Raw genomic sequence first — 18,716 nt, 5'->3', positions numbered from 1 at the left:
TGCCTCTCATCTTGGCATATGTTGAGCCAAGAGGATGGATAAGGATATGTTCACACTGATTTTCTTTTCAGCAGTTTTTGGAGTCGAAACGCTCCAAAATCCTCCTCAAAAAGGATATTAATATGAGGATTTTTTTTAGATTTTTTTTCCCTGAAAAGGTTCTAAAAAAAGCATGGGGGGAAAAAAAAGCAGATCTTCAAACTAAGCACCGTCCAACCAAAAGGCGGCAAAAATCTCTTCAGAAAAAAAAAAAAAATCAATCTTTAAAAACTCTTCAGGCGAAGAAAAACACCTCCAAGACCTCAGAATTTAGACTGGCGGTTGTCTTCCTGAGACAGCGTCACCGGCAGCTTTGCCCTGATTCTCATGGCAGTTCCACCGTTGGGCATTATCTCTATATTTTAGGAATAGAAAGTGGGCGGCCTTGAATGAGAATGTCACTTTTAACCATTTCAAGGTTTCTGAACATTGAAGTGGCTAAAATGAGTGAGTCAATATGGAAGCTGTACACAGCAACATTGTTTTGACATTGCTGTACATTTTGTACATTTTATGGGGTGATTTTCCAGGCAGATTCCAGGTGGAGTTTCCTGAGCAGTTTCTGCTAGAAAAACTAATAATTTTTTTAATTCCTCAAAAATCTCAGTGTGATCCTAGCCTGAGGAAGGACACCTCTGTAAAATGTGAAACATGTCGTTTTTCCTTATGCCATTATTACCCTTATCAACGATCACAAAGTTAACACTTTAACACTCTGCGGAGTTCCAAATTTAGTGCCAAATTTACTTTGCAAATGTTTGACTTATTTTCTGGTTTCCTCACGTTTCTCCATCTCTGATTAGCTCAGGACTACAGATGAGCGATAGCTTCACGCTACTCCAGTCTAAGGTCAGCACTCCCTGGCCATGGACACGAGCTGCGATACCTTCCAGGATCCCAGGCTCTGCTTAGGATCTGTCAGGCTGATGTCACATCACTTGTGTGCTGCATAAATGACTTCACGTCAGACCGCAGAATCATTAGTCACACTGGTGAGCCTAGAAACTCAAGAAATTTGTGCAGCTCCTGTCCACAGTGAAACTGGACTGTGGTCTGAGGTGGTGCAAAGACACAGGACTACAGCTACATACAGGCTCAGAAGCTTAGCACCCTTCAGGCCTAACTGGTTTCAGAAAAGCTCTGTCCCCTGGATGAAGTTTGTTTGGAAAACACAAAAGTCGGCTTTAGTTATCCTCCCTGGGTCCAGTACTGAGTGGAGTCTGCTGCTCCCGCTGTGTGTTATTGTCTGCAGCTCTGACCCTACTTCTACGGCACTGCAGCCAATCAGTGACTTACAAAAACAGCGTACATTGCGGTGTTACAATGTTTCCGTAATTTACTTGTATTTCTATGTGAAGTCTGCTAGGCTGTTTCCAGAGTCCTGACCACCTGGGGCATATAGGCAAAATGGCTATGACAGGAATACCTCCAACTTCTAAAAGGAATATTAGGTTGTCCACAACTAGCACAGCCCCTTTGTAAATGTTTCACCCTTGTAAAATAAAACAAGCTTACAGTCGTCTCCCGTGCCCATGCCGTTCCTGCGGTGTTGGCACTCGCAGTCCCGGGGCTCTCGTGCAGTTTTTGTGACTAGTGATGAGCGCTCGGGGGTCCTCAGAGTATTTTTAGTGCTCGGAGATTTCGTTTTCCTCACTGCAGCTGAATGATTTACATCTCTTAGCCAGCTTGATTACATGTGGGGATTCCCTAGCAACCAAGCAACCCCCACATATACTTATGCAGGCTAACAGATGTAAAACATTCAGCTGTGGCATTAAAAACTAAATCTCCGAGCACTAAAAAAATACTCGGAGGACACTCGAGCATGCTCGGGAAATATCGAGTAACGAGTATATTCGCTCATCACTAGTTGTGACACATGAGCCCGGCGCCCAATCAGCACTGGCTTCACTGTCCCTGTTCTTTGTCGAATTGAGTAGGAAGAGAAAGTCCGGCTGACAGCTGATCTCTGACTAACTCTTCATGTTCAATTATTCAGCGAGCAGGGACAGTGACTAAGGCGCTGATTGGGCGCCAGGCACCACATGTCACAACAAAAGTACGAGAGCCCCCGGGAGAGAGCCAGTGCCATCACCGCGGGAACGACGCTGGCACGGGAGGAGAGTGTAAGCTTTATTATTTTATCAGGGCCAGGCGTGGGTTGTGACAATGAGTTGTCCAAATAGCGGGCAACTTCTTTAAGTGTTCACATCACACCCTTTCTGACTCAATATGGTATACAACAAAATAGCATTAGTAATTTTCAGTATGGACAGCACCATGGCTGAAAAGTCTATTAATGAAAACATGGTGGTGGAGCAGTTGGCACGCAATGAAATAGTATGGATATTGAAGGGGCAGTCCAAAAATTCAAAAGTTCTGGCCCAGGGAGGGGATAAAGTATACCACTAATCAAGAATACCGCTAATCAAGAATACCACTGTGGCCGTTTATCACTTATACAGGACACAATATCATATATACACTATTGTGCCCAGCAAAAAAGACAAAAACACCATCCGATAGCGAGTGACTCAGTCCAAAGTTTTTACATTTTGCACCCTGATTTGTAACCTGAGGGGCAGGTTATAATACAGTCAAGGACAAAAGTGTTAGCCCCCTTGAAATTATTATAAAAAATGAAGTATTTCTCCCAGAAAATTGTTGCAATTAAACATGCTTTATTATACACGTTTATTTCCTTTGTGTCTAGTGAAACAACATATAAGACAGAATAAAAGGTAAATTGGACATAAATTTCACACAAATCACCAAACATGGCCTGGACAAAATTGTTGGCACCCTCAACTTAATATTTGGTTGCACATCCTTTGGAATAAATCACTGCAATCAATCTCTTCCTATAACCATCAATAAGCTTCTTACACTTCTCCACTGGACTTTTGGAGCACTCTGCTTCTGTAAACTGCTCCAGGTCTCTCATATATTTGAGCAGCAGTTGTAGGATCTCTCTACAGATGTTCAATGGGATTTAGGTCCGGACTCATTGCTGGCCATTTCAGAACTCTCAATACATTTCTGGGTGCTTTCTGAAGTATGAATGGAGTCATTGTCCTGCTAGAAGACCCATGATCTACGACGCAAACCAAGCTTTCAAGCATGACTAACATTTTCAGGGAATCGTAACCCCCTGAAGGAATGCTCAGAGGAGAGCATTAACACGATGTGAATGCAAGATTATGGTCAGTGAGGACCTCTTATATGACACTACATTCCAATTTGTAGTGAAGTTACATTTATTTGGATGATGCAGTAAACTGAAGCTTGCCTTTCGGAGGCAAAAACGATCGGTCACCGCTTGGTTGAAATTACCTTGTTTTTGGTTGAGGTCAGCAGGAAGATGTGGCGAGTGGGAACTGTGACTGAATGGCTCGTTGTATGGAATGAGAGGAGTGAGAGGGTGGACCCCATGCGATGGCTGCACCACAGGAACCTTACTGGACTAAAAGACAAAATAAAACATTGGATTATATCCCTAAGAATCACAAAGTTTGGGTTTTATTTTCTAAATGACAGCACTAACAGCAATGCACAACTTCATTGTAATTTAGAAGTCTAAAAATAATTTATAATACAATCCTCATATTAAACAAATATATAATATGTTCATTAATTCTCAATATTTAACGGTACATAAACAACTGAGTGTTCTTCTGTGTTAGGGTGCGCTCACATCGGTGTTTAAACTCGGCCAGTGCAATGTGGGAAAAACGTTGCAGGACATATGGATTATCAACAGACAGGATTTCTTTGTTTTTTTTTTACTTTCAATATTAATAAATGGGTAAAAGAGGGTTGGGGAGTTTATTGATCAAATAAAGGACTTTGTTCTGTGCGTGTTTTTTCATTTAACTGACGGGATTAATAATGGGGGTGTCTTATAGACACCTCTCAATTACTACCTTTTTGGCTTGATGTCAGCTGACATTACAAAGCTGACATCAACCCCGATACCATTACCCCACTTGCCACCGCACACAAGCGGGAAGAGCCAAGGCTAAGCGCCAGAACTGGCACATCTAAAGGATGCACCATTTCTGGGGTGGCTGAGGGCTGACGTTCTTAGTCTGGGAGGGAGCCAATCTATCTGCGCTGACAGACCCGGAAAAGCTGCAGCCCATGTGCCAGCGTCCGCCACTCAATGACGGCACATCGCTAGCGCATGCCTGAAACAGAGCTTAATGGCAGCGTTAACGGACTGCGTTACACAGCGATGTAACGCAGTCCGTCTAACAGACTTTTAAAACGTAATGTGAACCCTGCCTAAGAAGAAAAATTTTGACCCACGCCATTTTTTCTTTTATTTATTTAATTAACAGCTAAACACATGTGCAGTAAGCTACACATGCACTGCACTGATTATATATCTCAATTATATCTTTCTAGCTATCTACATATTATCTATTCTTTCCATCATCTATCTCTATATATAGGATTGTTTTATTAGGTCAAAATCTAGCTTGAAATGACAAAAGAATTAGGGTATGTTTCCACGTTCCGGAAACGCTGCGTGTTTGACGCTGCATAGAGACGCAGCGTCAAACACGCATCATCCAGATGTTACAGCATAGTGGAGGGGATTTAATGAAATCCCGTCTTCACTATGCGTGGTAACACGCATCCGGCGGCCCTGCGATTCCGGACATGCGGCGCGTCTTTTTAGATTGCAGCATGTCTGTTTACTTTGCGGCGACGCTCCGCCGCCGCAAGTTATAACACAGGGCCCTATGTGTGGGGTGCAATGATACCGGATGTGTGCTATGAACACATCCGACATCATCGCGTCCCCGGAAGGGGGCGGAGCGATTTTGCTGCTTCATCCAAACCGCCAGCCATCCTGAACATGGACATGTACCCTTACTGTATGTAAAAGCTGATGTTAAAACGCACTACTTCCAATTTGCATACGCATGTCATATGGATGCTAGGTGAGAAAAAAAAAGGCACACCCGCATGGCATACAGATGCTAGGTGACAAAAAAGGCACACTCGCATGGCATACAGATGCTTGGTGAGAAAAAAGGCACACTCGCATGGCATACAGATGCTAGGTGATAAAAAAAAAAAAATGCATGACACTTGCCTGACCCTCTCCAACTTTTCTGGCTGAGAATCTCAGCTACTTTATAAATGCAGATGTGAACATACCCTTAATCTGAGTAATAAGATACCTGTGAGCTGGTGGTATCTGGGAATAGTAGAACGACTAGAGTAGGAATGACTATGAAGCCCCATTTTAGAAGTCATTACTCCAGCATATTGACTTTCACAAGTTTGAGTATGTTAAACTGGTCCCCACCTGGAATAGTGGCTGCAAAAAACAATAGCCCCAATTCATCAAGAACGGCATTTTTCATGCTGGTCTTGGTGAGGGGAGGGGATGGGGTGAAGCACCTGATTCATTACAAGGCACACACCTCTTAATAAATCAGGCAAGGCGCGAACTGGTGTGCACTTCGCTACAAATCTTACTCTTAGGTAAACCTAGGTTATAGTTTATCATAAGCCCAATGGACAATATGTCTGAGGTTGTGTACTTTTTCCTGATGGGGAAAACAAACATACAAAAAAAAAAAAGCCATGTAGGCCGAAGATCTAAAGAACTTGCTTTTTTCCTGTGAGATGTAATGGTAGACAGCCCTGCTCCAAGCCCAGATCTTTGCACCTATTGTGTAGAGCATGGCTGACCAATGTGTGATTAAAAACTCCTCCTGTTACTTTCATATCTGGAGTCAGTGTGGGGTGAAAGGGGATATACAGCAGTGCTGAGTGTTATTACAAACACCACTTATAGTTTTCATTAGGTCAGTCAGTGTGGTGGGAAGGAATGAGCTGACAGTACTGAGATGCAGAGGTGTTTGCAATCACACTCCGCTCTACTGTACACTACAAAGTAGCTGCAGAAATCAGGGATGAGAGCTGGGCTGTTTATCAATACATCTCATAGGAGAAAGCATGTTCTTCTGACCTACTAGGGGTGTGTTCTTTTTTCACCTCCTGCTTTTGATTGGTCACCGTCATACATGGGAAGAAGTACAGGCTCCAAAGACAAATCTCTGGTAAAGCAGAATTTAATTTATCATAAACTTTACACGCTAGTATCTTCGCAATGGAGATGAGAAATTAAAAAATATTACAAAATATGTTATGTTAAGCTCTGCAGCCACAATTCCAAGAAGTAACCAGTTCAACATGCTCAAAGAGGTGAAAGAGTCACTTTAATACACGTTAGCTAATCATGTTTAAATGTGAATACAGAGGTTCTTATAATTACATAAGATAATAATAATAATAAATAATAGAAAAAAACTTATAGGATTTATTATAAATAAAAACAAAGGTTCATTAGTGGAAGACTGAAAAATGATCCTGGGAGGATGGAAGTCTGAAATAGTTGAATTGAAGATTGAAGTTGAGAACATGTGAGACCTAGTGTAGATCAAATGAAAGAATACTGTATGATGTCAAGTAAGGTGAAGGACTCTTATGGTGCTGATAAGGTGACATACTTACAGTTTGCAATAAATTACTTATTCAAGAAAGGCAACATCATGTCATCCCCAGTGATCAGCATGTAACTAATTTCATCATGCAAAAGGTCAAAGATTTAAGGCTATGTTCATATGATATTTGGGGCCCAAATTTGTTTTACACACCAAGAAATAAACTTCCAGAATTATTACCGGTATTATTATTTTCATTACTGAAAATTGAGAATGTAATCATTACATTGTTTCTCTATGATCTACTTTCCAAAACCGGCAAACACATAAAATAGACGTAATAAAAGGCACAACTAGAATAACTAATTTGGTGCAAACAAAAAAAAATTTGGAAAACACCAAAAACTTTACAAAAAACATGGGTAAATGCAATAAGGATTTGGACCTTAGTGTGGACCTGTCATTTCAAGTACCGTATATACTCGAGTATAAGCCGACCCGAGTATAAGCCGACCCCCCTAACTTTGCCACAAAAAACTGGGAAAACTTAATGACTCGAGTATAAGCCTAGGGTGGGAAATGCAGCAGCTACAAACGTTATGGCCCCATAGATGCTCCATACAGACACTTGCCCCATATAGTGCTGCACAAACGTTATGGCCCCATATAGTGCTGCACAAACGTTATGGCCCCATAGATGCTCCATACAGACAATTGCCCCATTTGCTGTTGCTGCGATAAAAAAAATAAATCACATACTCACCTCTCCGTCGCTCATGCCCCACGGCACTTTCAATATTCACCTGCTCCTCGTTCTGGCGCCACTCCATCGTCAGCGTCTTCTGCACTGACATTCAGGCAGAGGGCGCGCACTAACCACGTCACCGCGCCCTCTGACCTGAGCGTCACTGTAGAAGATGGAGCGGCAGCGGAACTAGGAGCAGGTGAATATCGCGCTGCGCTCCCCTCCCCGTTATACTCACCTGCTCCTGGCGCTGTGCAGTCCCTGCTTCCCCACGCCGCAGCTTCATCCTATACTGAGCAGTCACCGTTACCGCTCATTACAGTAATGAATATGCGGCTCCACCTCTATGGAAGGTGGAGCCGCATATTCATTACTGTAATGAGCGGTACCATGTGACCGCTCAGTACAGGAAGAAGCTGCCAGCGCTGGGGAAGCCAGGGACCGCGCCAGGAGTAGGTGAGTATAATTAGACAGCCCCTGCTCCTCCTCCCCTGCCGAACCCTGGGTATGACTCGAGTATAAGCCGAGAGGGGGACTTTCAGCCCAATAAAGTGGGCTGAAAATCTCAGCTTATACTCGAGTATATACGGTAAGTTTTCGGAATAAGCTTCCTTGTGTATGTAAGAAGAGAGGGGGTCCCTTTTACACGCCAGGCCGGAACAATCACCTTTGTTGTCCGGGGGAAAGCTTAGAGACCCAGACCGACCTTTGCACTTGACAGCAGGGGGCGGAGTGAGGATAAAAAGGGCTGAGCGCGCAAAACGGCAGGCAGACTTGGTGGGAAGATGCATCGCGCAGTAGGGAGTGAACCGTCCTCTGAGTACCGTGACAGCGCAGGGCCGCACTATAAAGTTCCGGCTGCACCCTACAAAGATTGTGACTGAAATACAGTTTTCCTCCCATTGGCTCCTACTGCTCAAGTAAGTACACATCTCGCACCACCGCATAACGTGCGCGTGCCGCCTAAAATAAACTGGGTGACTTACCGAGAACTTTACCCTTACTCACCCGCTTACTTCTGCTGGGCTCCGTCCATCCCAGGCAGTGTACAGGACTGATCTTCTCCCTGCTACTCAGGACCCCGGGAAAGACATCGAGGACTCTCCGCCATCGCCAGGAACCGATCCACCGAGGCCTACAACGTATCCATCACGTGCTGACCGTGTCGGCACCACCGTGCACATCTGAGACTCCTCACTCTGAAGCCGCCGGACCGATAAGTTTACTATTGTTGATCATTGTTTATACCCTTTGCCCTCACTCCCTCCATCGGTGTAACGAAAGCGTTAATACCACCTGTCGATACCTTCTCTCCTCCCTGCGTGGACTATACCCGTTATAGTAAAGTTAATTTTAACCCTTGCTCTGCCTACTATCTGTTACTGCATCCCACAATCTGCTCACATGAGCATGAGGAATAATGCTATTTCTGGCCAAAATATTACTTGAATCATGCATTTTCTCCAGTTTTCAATTCTGTAAGCTCTGTCTCTAATTTTCAATTGTCTTTGAGCTACTGGGCAGAAACTACAAAAACTAGATGCTATGAGGTCTCCTATACATCATGCACAGAAAGAGGGATTTCTGTTCTTTTTTAGTTTAGCACATGTTCATAATAAGCAGTAGAATCGAGAACATTATAGAGCAGTACTGAGCAATGTGGATGTGACTCCAGCACTGGAGTGAGAAAACCGTTTATGAGGCTGAAGTTATGTCTGCCTGTCTTTCACTGAGCAGAGTGCTCTTCACACGTCCTTTCCCCTCTTTTTCACATAGAATATAATACAAAACATAACCTCTTGCTTTGACAAGACTGAAAAAGCAGCTCAAATCTGAGTGTATTATGAATTCAGGGGGCAGGTGAAAAAGTGGCTCATTAGTGGAGAAAGAAGCAGCTTTATTTGGTAAGCTATATTATAAAGTTTCTTATATTTGCTCATATTAGTGGTTTATGTAAAGTTTGTTGAAACAGTGACCATTTAAATGATGAAGAATCAATCTCAGTTCTTCTCTGCAACTGGAGGACTAGAGGCGCAGCTGTAGGTCGTGCATATGGCGCATTCATTGCTCTGACATGACTACTACAGGTAATCTTATTTTCCCACTGCTGTTTGTGTCTATTGCCTGTACCTCTTCAGCTCATGTCCCCATAAAACCCATGCCCAAATAAACACTCTGGAGACAGATTTAATTTAAAGTGGAAATAAAATGGCCGTGCGGTTTTATTCAGGGTTACATAAAATACCATAAAATACTTCCAATAAATAAACTTCCGAAATAACATATTTAAAATTCTCCAAAAATTCCAAATGTCCAAATCCACCCATACATGGGTGATTTATCCCACAAGGCCAAGACTAACAGAGTCGAGGCCCCCCCAAACCACACAGCCATTTTTCAACTATGTTGCCCAAGTTCAGATTAAAAATGTCAAGTCCTATGTTGGACAAGTGAACCAAATCTTGTCTAAACAGACCAGGTAAAAACCCCTCCAAATCCACATGCCTAAAAGAAAAGCCTCCTAAAAGGGGAAAAAATTTCATCATTTCACGGTTTACCCTTTTACGAATTTTATCCATAAAAGCAAATTGCTGTTGTTGCCAAAAAAGTCTGGGAATGATCTCGGAAAAAACGAGACAAGAAAATGGAAATTTTTGTTTAAAAAAAAAATAAGATCGGACCGCATGGCCGCTAATAAATTATGCGTATTGATCTTCCCGAGATCATTCCCAGAAAGATGAATGATTATTAAATCCGGGTATGGAAATTTCAACAAACAATTTTTTAGCTCAGGCACCAAAGAAGCCCTCTTCAGTCCACGGATGCTATGCCAGTAGACCTGCGTAATGGAAGGGTTAAAGGACAGATTCTCCGAGTAACAACGCTGACTAGCTCTCTTCTGGGCCCAGAAAATAAAGGAATGGCCAACAATCCAAACAATATTTGGACCTAAAAGAAAATAAATAATTAGTCAGCATATAAATTATGTCGAACGTACAGTTTAAAACGATTCGATTCCCATCTTCCCATTTTTTTTGATTCTGGCATCGGATAAGCCGGCTCTAGAGGCTTCCGTAGCCGCACCTATCCTAAACGAATGAGAGGATATCCTGAGGGGACTCTTTCCCAAAAAAGATAGACATTTTTTCAAAATAAAATTGAACTGAAATACTGTGACTGGAGATTCATCTTTATGCAAAAACAACAAGCCCTGCACCGCAGGCCTAACCACAATCCATTTGTAAAAATTTAAAACTGGGCAAATAGTTTTGTCACCAAAAGATTTCAAACAAATTTCACTACCTCTTCCCATTTGATCCGTTTTAGAACTTCTAATAAACACTAAAAGGAAGGAATCAAATTTTAACGTCCTCCAGCCTGAGCCCAGATGGCTCAGCTTTCTTATAAGACACTATCTCGCCGACTCTAAGAGCTCCAAAAAAAAAAAAAATTGAGAAAATGGCGTTAAACAATAGTGCTTCCTCTGGGTTTGAGCAAACATTAATCAGCACTGAACAAATGTTTCTTAGCAGCGACAGGGAAATGGGACGTCTGGAATCTGGTACAAAATTCTCTCGTTTTAGGCCCTTCAAGAATTGTTTGACCAGAAAGAGGTCAGTCAACGCAGATTCCCCGTGGACCTTCAGGAAAAAGGAGACTCCTGCGAAGCATTTTGCTACCGCAGAGTAAGATAAATTCTTCTTAAGTAAAGATTCCGCAAATTGCAGAGCAACAAAAGGGTCGGAAGTCAATGCATTAAACCCGTGAAGAACACAAAAATCAGTCCATTTTTTCCATACGGCCGAGTAGTCAGCCCACGATAGTTTGGACAGGGAATTTTCAATAAAATGCGGAACTAGGCTGAGATCACGTCCCAAACTGATGGAGGACAATGGGTCGCTTCCTTGTCTGCTAGTGGAACCTGTTGGGAAAAATTAGTCCACTGACTATTCAATAACATCTCAGTTAACGATTTAAATTTGCTAGAGCCCACTTTCGCCTTCAGCCATACGTTGTTTTTCAAACATAGAAAAACCAGTTGTCTCAAAATCTTTGCGGCCTGACGATTCTTTGAAGATCGAGTGTTGATGGCAAAAACGACTGCTTGGTTAGAGGATAACAACAGGATTCTTGAATTTTGCAAGTTTTTGCCCCAGAGGAAGATAAGTGAAAAAATTGCAAAAAGCTCTAAGAGCAGGGAATTATTCATGACCCTGATAATATCAGAATCATCAGGCCAATTCAAGCGAACCCAATGAGATGAACATACTAAGCTGACACCTAAGGAAATATCCGCGGAGAAAACCAGAGGAATAGAATCCGCATTGATAAAAGGAGATTGTAAAACAGATTTACCATTAAAATCGGACAAAAATGACAGCCAAATTCTAGCGTCCTCCTTGAGCTCAGAGCGAACTCGAATGTGGCATTTAGGTGAAGAAAAACATTTGGTGGCTTCGTAAAGACTCCTAGAAAACACTCGGCCCATTGGAATTACCCGAAGAGCAAAGTTCAGCAGGCCTAAAAGCGCCTGAAGATCTTTGAGAGAGATTTTATCCTTAGACAAAAATTCAGAAAGAGAAGCACGCAGTTTGGCAACCTTATCCTCAGGAAGAATAGCTTCCATTTTTACAGAATCGATTGTGATGCCTAAAAATTCAATTCGATTACAAGGGCCAACCGTTTTATCATTCGTGATAGGAACGCCAAAGTGAGAGCACATCCGAAAAAATGTGTCCAGGGTAGCCTGACATACAGGTGAATGAGGAGGACCTATGAAAAGGAAATCATCCAGGTAGTGCAGTATCCCGGCTTCCTCACAGTTGGATTGCAAAACCCAATGCAAAAAAACGGAAAACGTCTCGAAGTAAAAGCATGACAATGAAAAGCCCATTGGGAGGCATTTATCGAAAAAAAAAGCAGCCATCAAAATGGAAACCTAATGAGTTAAAACCCATAGGGTGAACTGGAAGAATCCTAAAAGCCGATTTAATATCGGATTTCGCCATTAAGGCAAACGAACCGAATTTCCTTAGCAAATCCAATGCACCGAAGGAAGAGTAAGACACTGAACAACATTCCTTATCAACTTCATCATTTAAAGATTGGCCTGGCGGATACGAAAGATGGTGAATTAAACAAAATGAACCGGAATCTTTTTTAGGTACGACCCCCAGAGGTGAAATGCGAAAATTTAAAAAGGGGGGGGACATAAAAGGGCCAGCCACCCTACCTAATTCTAACTCATTATGGATTTTTTCCCTAGCAACTTCTGGAAAAGCAGAAATGGATGATACATTCTTTACGATAATGCAACCCTTCCCCTTGAATTGGGGTACATGAAAACCATCATAAAAACCCTCAAACAAGAGCTGACTACTCTCCTTGTTTGGGAATCTGTTTAGCCAGTGAACCATATTTTCCAAAATCACCGGCGTCCGAGCCTTTTGGGTTAGGATCCTTACTTGCAGATTGCTGGGCTGCCTGCTTCTTAAAACATTTGGACATCGGATGGGCATTACCGCAGAAGGAGCACTCGTGCCTGAACCGGCAATTATTGCTCTATTTGCAAAAGGATTCGTTAAAGGCGAAGCAGACGCCTCTTTTAGGAAAGGAATTAACCGTTTGCCTACCCGCGACTTGTCTTGACGGCAGCATGAGGTTAATCCACAACCCGATATCTTTCGTACCCCATTTCACCTCAGGGTGAACAGATAGCTTGTGCCTAAAAGCCTCATCATAGTGAAGCCAAGCAGAGCCGCCGAAATTTCTATAAGCTTCCAAGATAATATCGACGTGCTGAAACAAGCTACTGCAAAGCTTAGGGGATTTCTCCCCCAAAACTGCAGCGTATATAGCAAAGGCTTGTATCCAGTTGTTAAACGATCTAATGTTACGCCTACTATCCTCAGAATCCGCTCTGTCCTCTTTTTTTTCAGACTTCGGGGGCAGATCTCTGCGAGGGATAAGAGAAAATATATCGATATAATTATTGTTCCAAATAAGCTCCTTAACCGAGGAACTTAAATGGAAACCAAGTGGAGACAGCTCACAGGTTAGAGCCTCTTTAAAAGGATTTAATGGGATGGAAGCTATAGAAGGCGTATCGATACGCATAGAGTCAATAGTAATCTTAGGAACCGATGAGGGAAGGGGAGGGGGAGTGGGTACAACATCCCCCAGAGCTTCACACACTACTGATTTAATAAAATCCTTCAATTCACTATTAAGTAAAATTTGATTAATGTTCTCACCCCTGTCAGGCTGGACCTCCCGGCGACGCTCACCAGAAATGCCTGCGCTCAAGCCCATGGGATTAGGCGAGCGCGGCTCTCTGAAGGAACTTGATTGAAGATCCTCTTCATCTTCTGAGGACTGTGCTGCAGCCGCTGGAGCCGACCTTCCCTGCAAGTCCGATGCAAAGATGGCCGCTCTGGAGAGAGAGCAGGAGGGGACCGCAGCGCTTTTACGGCCCTGCCCCACTCTTGCCTTTCCGGCTGCTTGAGATGACGTCGCCGGTTCATCTAGGGGGCGACGGCCGACGTCTCTCGCCGGGCTGCGGGACTTCGCTGAGGCGCAGCGTCGCGGTTTCTTTCCGGCGTCACGTTGGCTGCGCTTGGGCGCCGGGGAATCCGACGCTGCAGCTGAGACCGACCTAGACCTCCTGGAGCGCGATACAGCGCTCGACGCTGGCTGGGCGGCAGGTACCGGGCTTGAAAGCGGGGGGAATGCCTCTGGTTCGGTAGGAGGAGGGATAACTTCAGCGCCCACCGGCGTTTCCTTCATTGCCAGGCAGCTTTTTAGCCAGTCTAAGCCATCCTGGCCCCCTGCCCTAGCTAAAACTTCCTGGACTAGCTTCTCCATGGCAGCGTGGTACCTCTTTGTTGCTCTTGCGCCAGCAACTGAGGTAATGACAGCTGTCACTCAGATCTGTAAATAAATAAAAACCGCCAAAACACTCTCCACCAATGAAAATGCAGGAAAAAATAGCGCTCAAAAACTGGAAAAAAACCAGTCTGTCACGAATCACATAGATTCTGACTAAAATTTACATTGCTATAAAGTGAGGAAAACTAATAAACTAAGCTCATAGCAGGGTCCATGGGGACATGAGACCCCCGCTTTATTTATTTTCAGTTTACGCGGGGGGGGGCTTACATTATGCTTCAACCCCACAGCCACATGTCCCTATGGGGAAGTAGTAACTTAATAATTTCAAGAACTACAACAAAGTGCAAATTCTTGCAACTATAACACGGGAAACCTTGAGGTGATGCTGCCATCATAGATTCCTTTGACAGCTTCATGGACATGCAGTGCTATTTTTGACATCAGAATGACAGGCACCATTATATGCCTAAGGCTTGGGCAACACGGCGACTTGTGTGACAATTCTCAGACAAGTAGCACAACCAAAAAAATCTGTGCAACCTGTCTGCAGCTTGCTGGCCCATGACTATTTTAGATTTTGATTTTGCTGTAAAGAAAAATAAACTGAGCTGTGTGCGACTGGTAACCAGAAACCGAAAATCCAACACATTTGTAAACATTTGCGACTATGTCGCAGTCCGAGGCGGTCGTAATTCACCACCAAAGGAAAATTATTAAATAGTAGTCCAAAACTAGATGACCTCAGAATATATTTACTGTGGACCTCGGGCTGGGCCAGTCCCGCAGTGCTATTGATAGCATTGTTCACCACTGAGGACATCATAGCGGAAAAGGAGCAGCAAAGCCAAACATTTCACCCTTTACGTAAAGGTCACACCTACATCTATAAATTAACATGCTGTGGATTTCAATCCTGCAGATCCTGTACATTTACGCTGAGGATGAATTTCGCAGCATGTTCATGACATTTCTTAAAACCTCATGCACTTTGGAGGCATTATCCAAAGATCTAGCAGGACGAAGCAGCTTAAGACTATTGTCAACCATCACAATCAAGCAATGGTTGGGGATAATGCAAAGATGGAGAATATTTCATTCATTTATTATTTTATACCTCCTCCTAAGTGCTGATAATAAGTGACTTCAGCACAATTCCTACCTTACAGAAATGCCCAAATCTTAGGCATGATAGAATTCATTTTCGGACTGTGCTTTGTGTAAACCTATTTTTCCACCAAGGAGAAATTGCATTTTCGGAAGTAGCATTATCTAGATATCCTGCCACTTTGATATATATTTTTACTAAATTAAGAATGTCCTTCTGAAGCCTTATTTCTTCACATCAAAGGACTCTGTGGTAAAAGCCGGTTAAGAATCTGAAGCAAGTAGCCAGTCCCTTTCTTAGCTGACAGTATGTCAAGGAACATTTTGTTAAGGGCAGCCTCAGTAGATTACGCCCAACACAGATTATCCGGACAACACCAGGTAGCCCATATTTCCACTTTAGAAAACATTTTCAACCACTTAAGAGTGTACATAACACAGAACATGATGATAAAGGTATTTAAGGGCCTTTACAGACATGAGGTCTTATTTATGTAGGGTGTTCGTTCATTTCCTTAAAATTTCTGGATTAGTAAACTTAACTGGCCCAACAAAATATAAAAGTTGCTTACTATTACTAGGCAGTCCACCCTTAACCCCTTTCTGCCATTAGACGTACTATTGCGTCCATGTGGGGTGGGCTTTACTTCCCAAGGACGCAATAGTACGTCATATGCGATCGGCAGCGCTCACGGGGGGAGCGCCGCCGATCGCGGCCGGGTGTCAGCTGTTTATCGCAGCTGACATCCGGCACTATGTGCCAGGAGCGGTCACGGACCGCCCCCGGCACATTAACCCCCGGCACACCGCGATCAAAGATGATCGCGATGTGCCGGCGGTACAGGGAAGCACCGCGCAGGGAGGGGGCTCCCTGCGGGCTTCCCTGAGCCCCCCGCAGCAACGCGATGTGATCGCGTTGCTGCGAGGGTCTCACCTCCCTCCCTGCTCCCTCCAGCCCCGGATCCAAGATGGCCGCGGATCCGGGTCCTGCAGGGAGGGAGGTGGCTTCACAGAGCCTGCTCAGAGCAGGCACTGTGAAGCAGCCTGCACTCCTATCAGATCAGTGATCTGACAGAGTGCTGTGCAAACTGTCAGATCACTGATCTGTGATGTCCCCCCCTGGGACAAAGTAAAAAAGTTAAAAAAAAAATTTCAAATGTGTAAAAAAAAATAAAAAAAAATATTCCAAAATAATGAAAAAAAAAAAAAAAATATTATTCCCATAAATACATTTCTTTATCTAAATTAAAAAAAAAAAACAATAAAAGTACACATATTTAGTATCGCCGCGTCCGTAACGGCCCGACCTATAAAACTGGCCCACTAGTTAACCCCTTCAGTAAACACCATAAGAAAAAAAAAAAAAAAACGAGGCAAAAAACAACGCTTTATTATCATACCGCCGAACAAAAAGTGGAATAACACGCGATCAAAAAGACAGATATAACTAACCATGGTACCGCTGAAAACGTCATCTTGTCCCGCAAAAAACGAGCCGCCATACAGCATCATCAGCAAAAAAATAAAAAAGTTATAGTCCTGAGAATAAAGCGATGCAAAAATAATTATTTTTTCTATAAAATAGTTTTTATCGTATAAAAGCGCCAAAACATAAAAAAATGATATAAATGAGGTGTCGCTGTAATCGTACTGACCCGAAGAATAAAACTGCTTCATCAATTTTACCAAACGCGGAACGGTATAAACGCCTCCCCCAAAAGAAATTCATGAATAGCTGGTTTTTGGTCATTCTGCCTCACAAAAATCGGAATAAAAAGCGATCAAAAAATGTCACGTGCCCGAAAATGTTACCAATAAAAACATCAACTCGTCCCGCAAAAAACAAGACCTCACATGACTCTGTGGACCAGAATATAGAAAACTTATAGCTCTCAAAATGTGGTAACGCAAAAAATATTTTTTGCAATAAAAAGCGTCTTTCAGTGTGTGACGGCTGCCAATCATAAAAATCCGCTAAAAAACCCGCTATAAAAGTAAATCAAACCCCCCTTCATCACCCCCTTAGTTAGGGAAAAATTAAAAAAATGTATTTATTTCCATTTTCCCATTAGGGCTAGGGTTAGAGTTAGGGCTAGGGTTAGGGCTAGGGTTAGGGCTAGGGTTAGGGCTAGGGTTAGGGCTAGGGTTAGGGCTAGGGTTAGGGCTAGGGTTAGGGTTAGGGCTAGGGTTAGGGCTAGGGTTAGGGCTAGGGTTAGGATTAGGGTTAGGGCTAGGGTTAGGGCTAGGGCTACAGTTTGGGTTGGGGCTAAAGTTACAGTTAGGGTTTAGATTACATTTACGGTTGGGAATAGGGTTGGGATTAGGGTTAGGGGTGTGTCAGGGTTAGAGGTGTGGTTAGGGTTACTGTTGGGATTAGGGTTAGGGATGTGTTTGGATTAGGGTTTCAGTTATAATTGGGGGGTTTCCACTGTTTAGGCACATCAGGGGCTCTCCAAACGCGACATGGCGTCCGATCTCAATTCCAGCCAATTCTGCGTTGAAAAAGTAAAACAGTGCTTCTTCCCTTCCGAGCTCTCCCGTGTGCCCAAACAGGGGTTTACCCCAACATATGGGGTATCAGCGTACTCAGGACAAATAGGACAACAACTTTTGGGGTCCAATTTCTCCTGCTACCCTTGGGAAAATACAAAACTCGGGGCTAAAACATATTTTTTGTGGGAAAAAAAAAGATTTTTTATTTTCACGGCTCTGCGTTATAAACTGTAGTGAAACACTTGGGGGTTCAAAGTTTTCACAACACATCTAGATTAGTTCCCTGGGGGGTCTAGTTTCCAATATGGGGTCACTTGTGGGGGGTTTCTACTGTTTAGGTACATTAGGGGTTCTGCAAACGCAATGTGACGTCTGCAGACCATTCCATCTAAGTCTGCATTCCAAATGGCGCTCCTTCCCTTCCGAGCTCTGCCATGCGCTCAAACGTTGGTTTCCCCCAACATACGGGGTATCAGCGTACTCAGGACAAATTGGACAACAACTTTTGGGGTCGAATTTCTCCTCTTACCCTCGGGAAAATACAAAACTGGGGGCTAAAAAATAATTTTGGGGGGAAAGATTTTTTTTTTTTAATTTTCACGGCTCTGCGTTACAAACTGTAGTGAAACACTTGGGGGTTCAAAGCTATCACAACACATCTAGATGAGTTCCTTAGGGGGTCTAGTTTCCAAAATGGTGTCACTTGTGGGAGGTTTCTACTGTTTAGGTACATTAGGGGCTCTGCAAATGCAATGTGACACCTGCAGACCATTCCATCTAAGTCCTCATTCCAAATGGAGTTCCTTCCCTTCCGAGCCCTCCCATGCGCCCAAACAGTGGTTCCCCCCCACATATGGGGTATCAGCGCACTCAGGACAAATTGGACAACAAATTGTGGGGTCGAATTTCTCCTTTTACCCTCGGGAAAATACAAAACTGGGAGCTAAAAAATAATTTTTGTGGGAAAAAATTTTTGTTTT

The 18,716-nt window shown here is 43.4% G+C and overlaps 1 protein-coding gene across 13 annotated transcripts in view; it reads right to left on the bottom strand.

Annotated features, from left to right (window-relative positions):
- The window catches only part of TCF7 (transcription factor 7), a 229,028-nt gene that overhangs the window by 122,181 nt on the left and 88,131 nt on the right, over positions 1-18,716 (bottom strand). For all 13 annotated transcript variants that reach the window (XM_069763838.1, XM_069763837.1, XM_069763834.1 and 10 more), the window contains exon 4: positions 3,373-3,502. In XM_069763838.1, the coding sequence (XP_069619939.1) occupies positions 3,373-3,502 (130 nt within the window). The remainder of the gene's footprint in view (positions 1-3,372; positions 3,503-18,716) is intronic.

This window comes from Ranitomeya imitator, chromosome 4 (genome assembly GCF_032444005.1).
Source record: "Ranitomeya imitator isolate aRanImi1 chromosome 4, aRanImi1.pri, whole genome shotgun sequence".
NCBI lineage: Eukaryota > Metazoa > Chordata > Amphibia > Anura > Dendrobatidae > Ranitomeya > Ranitomeya imitator.
This window is presented reverse-complemented; position numbering and strand designations above follow the sequence as displayed.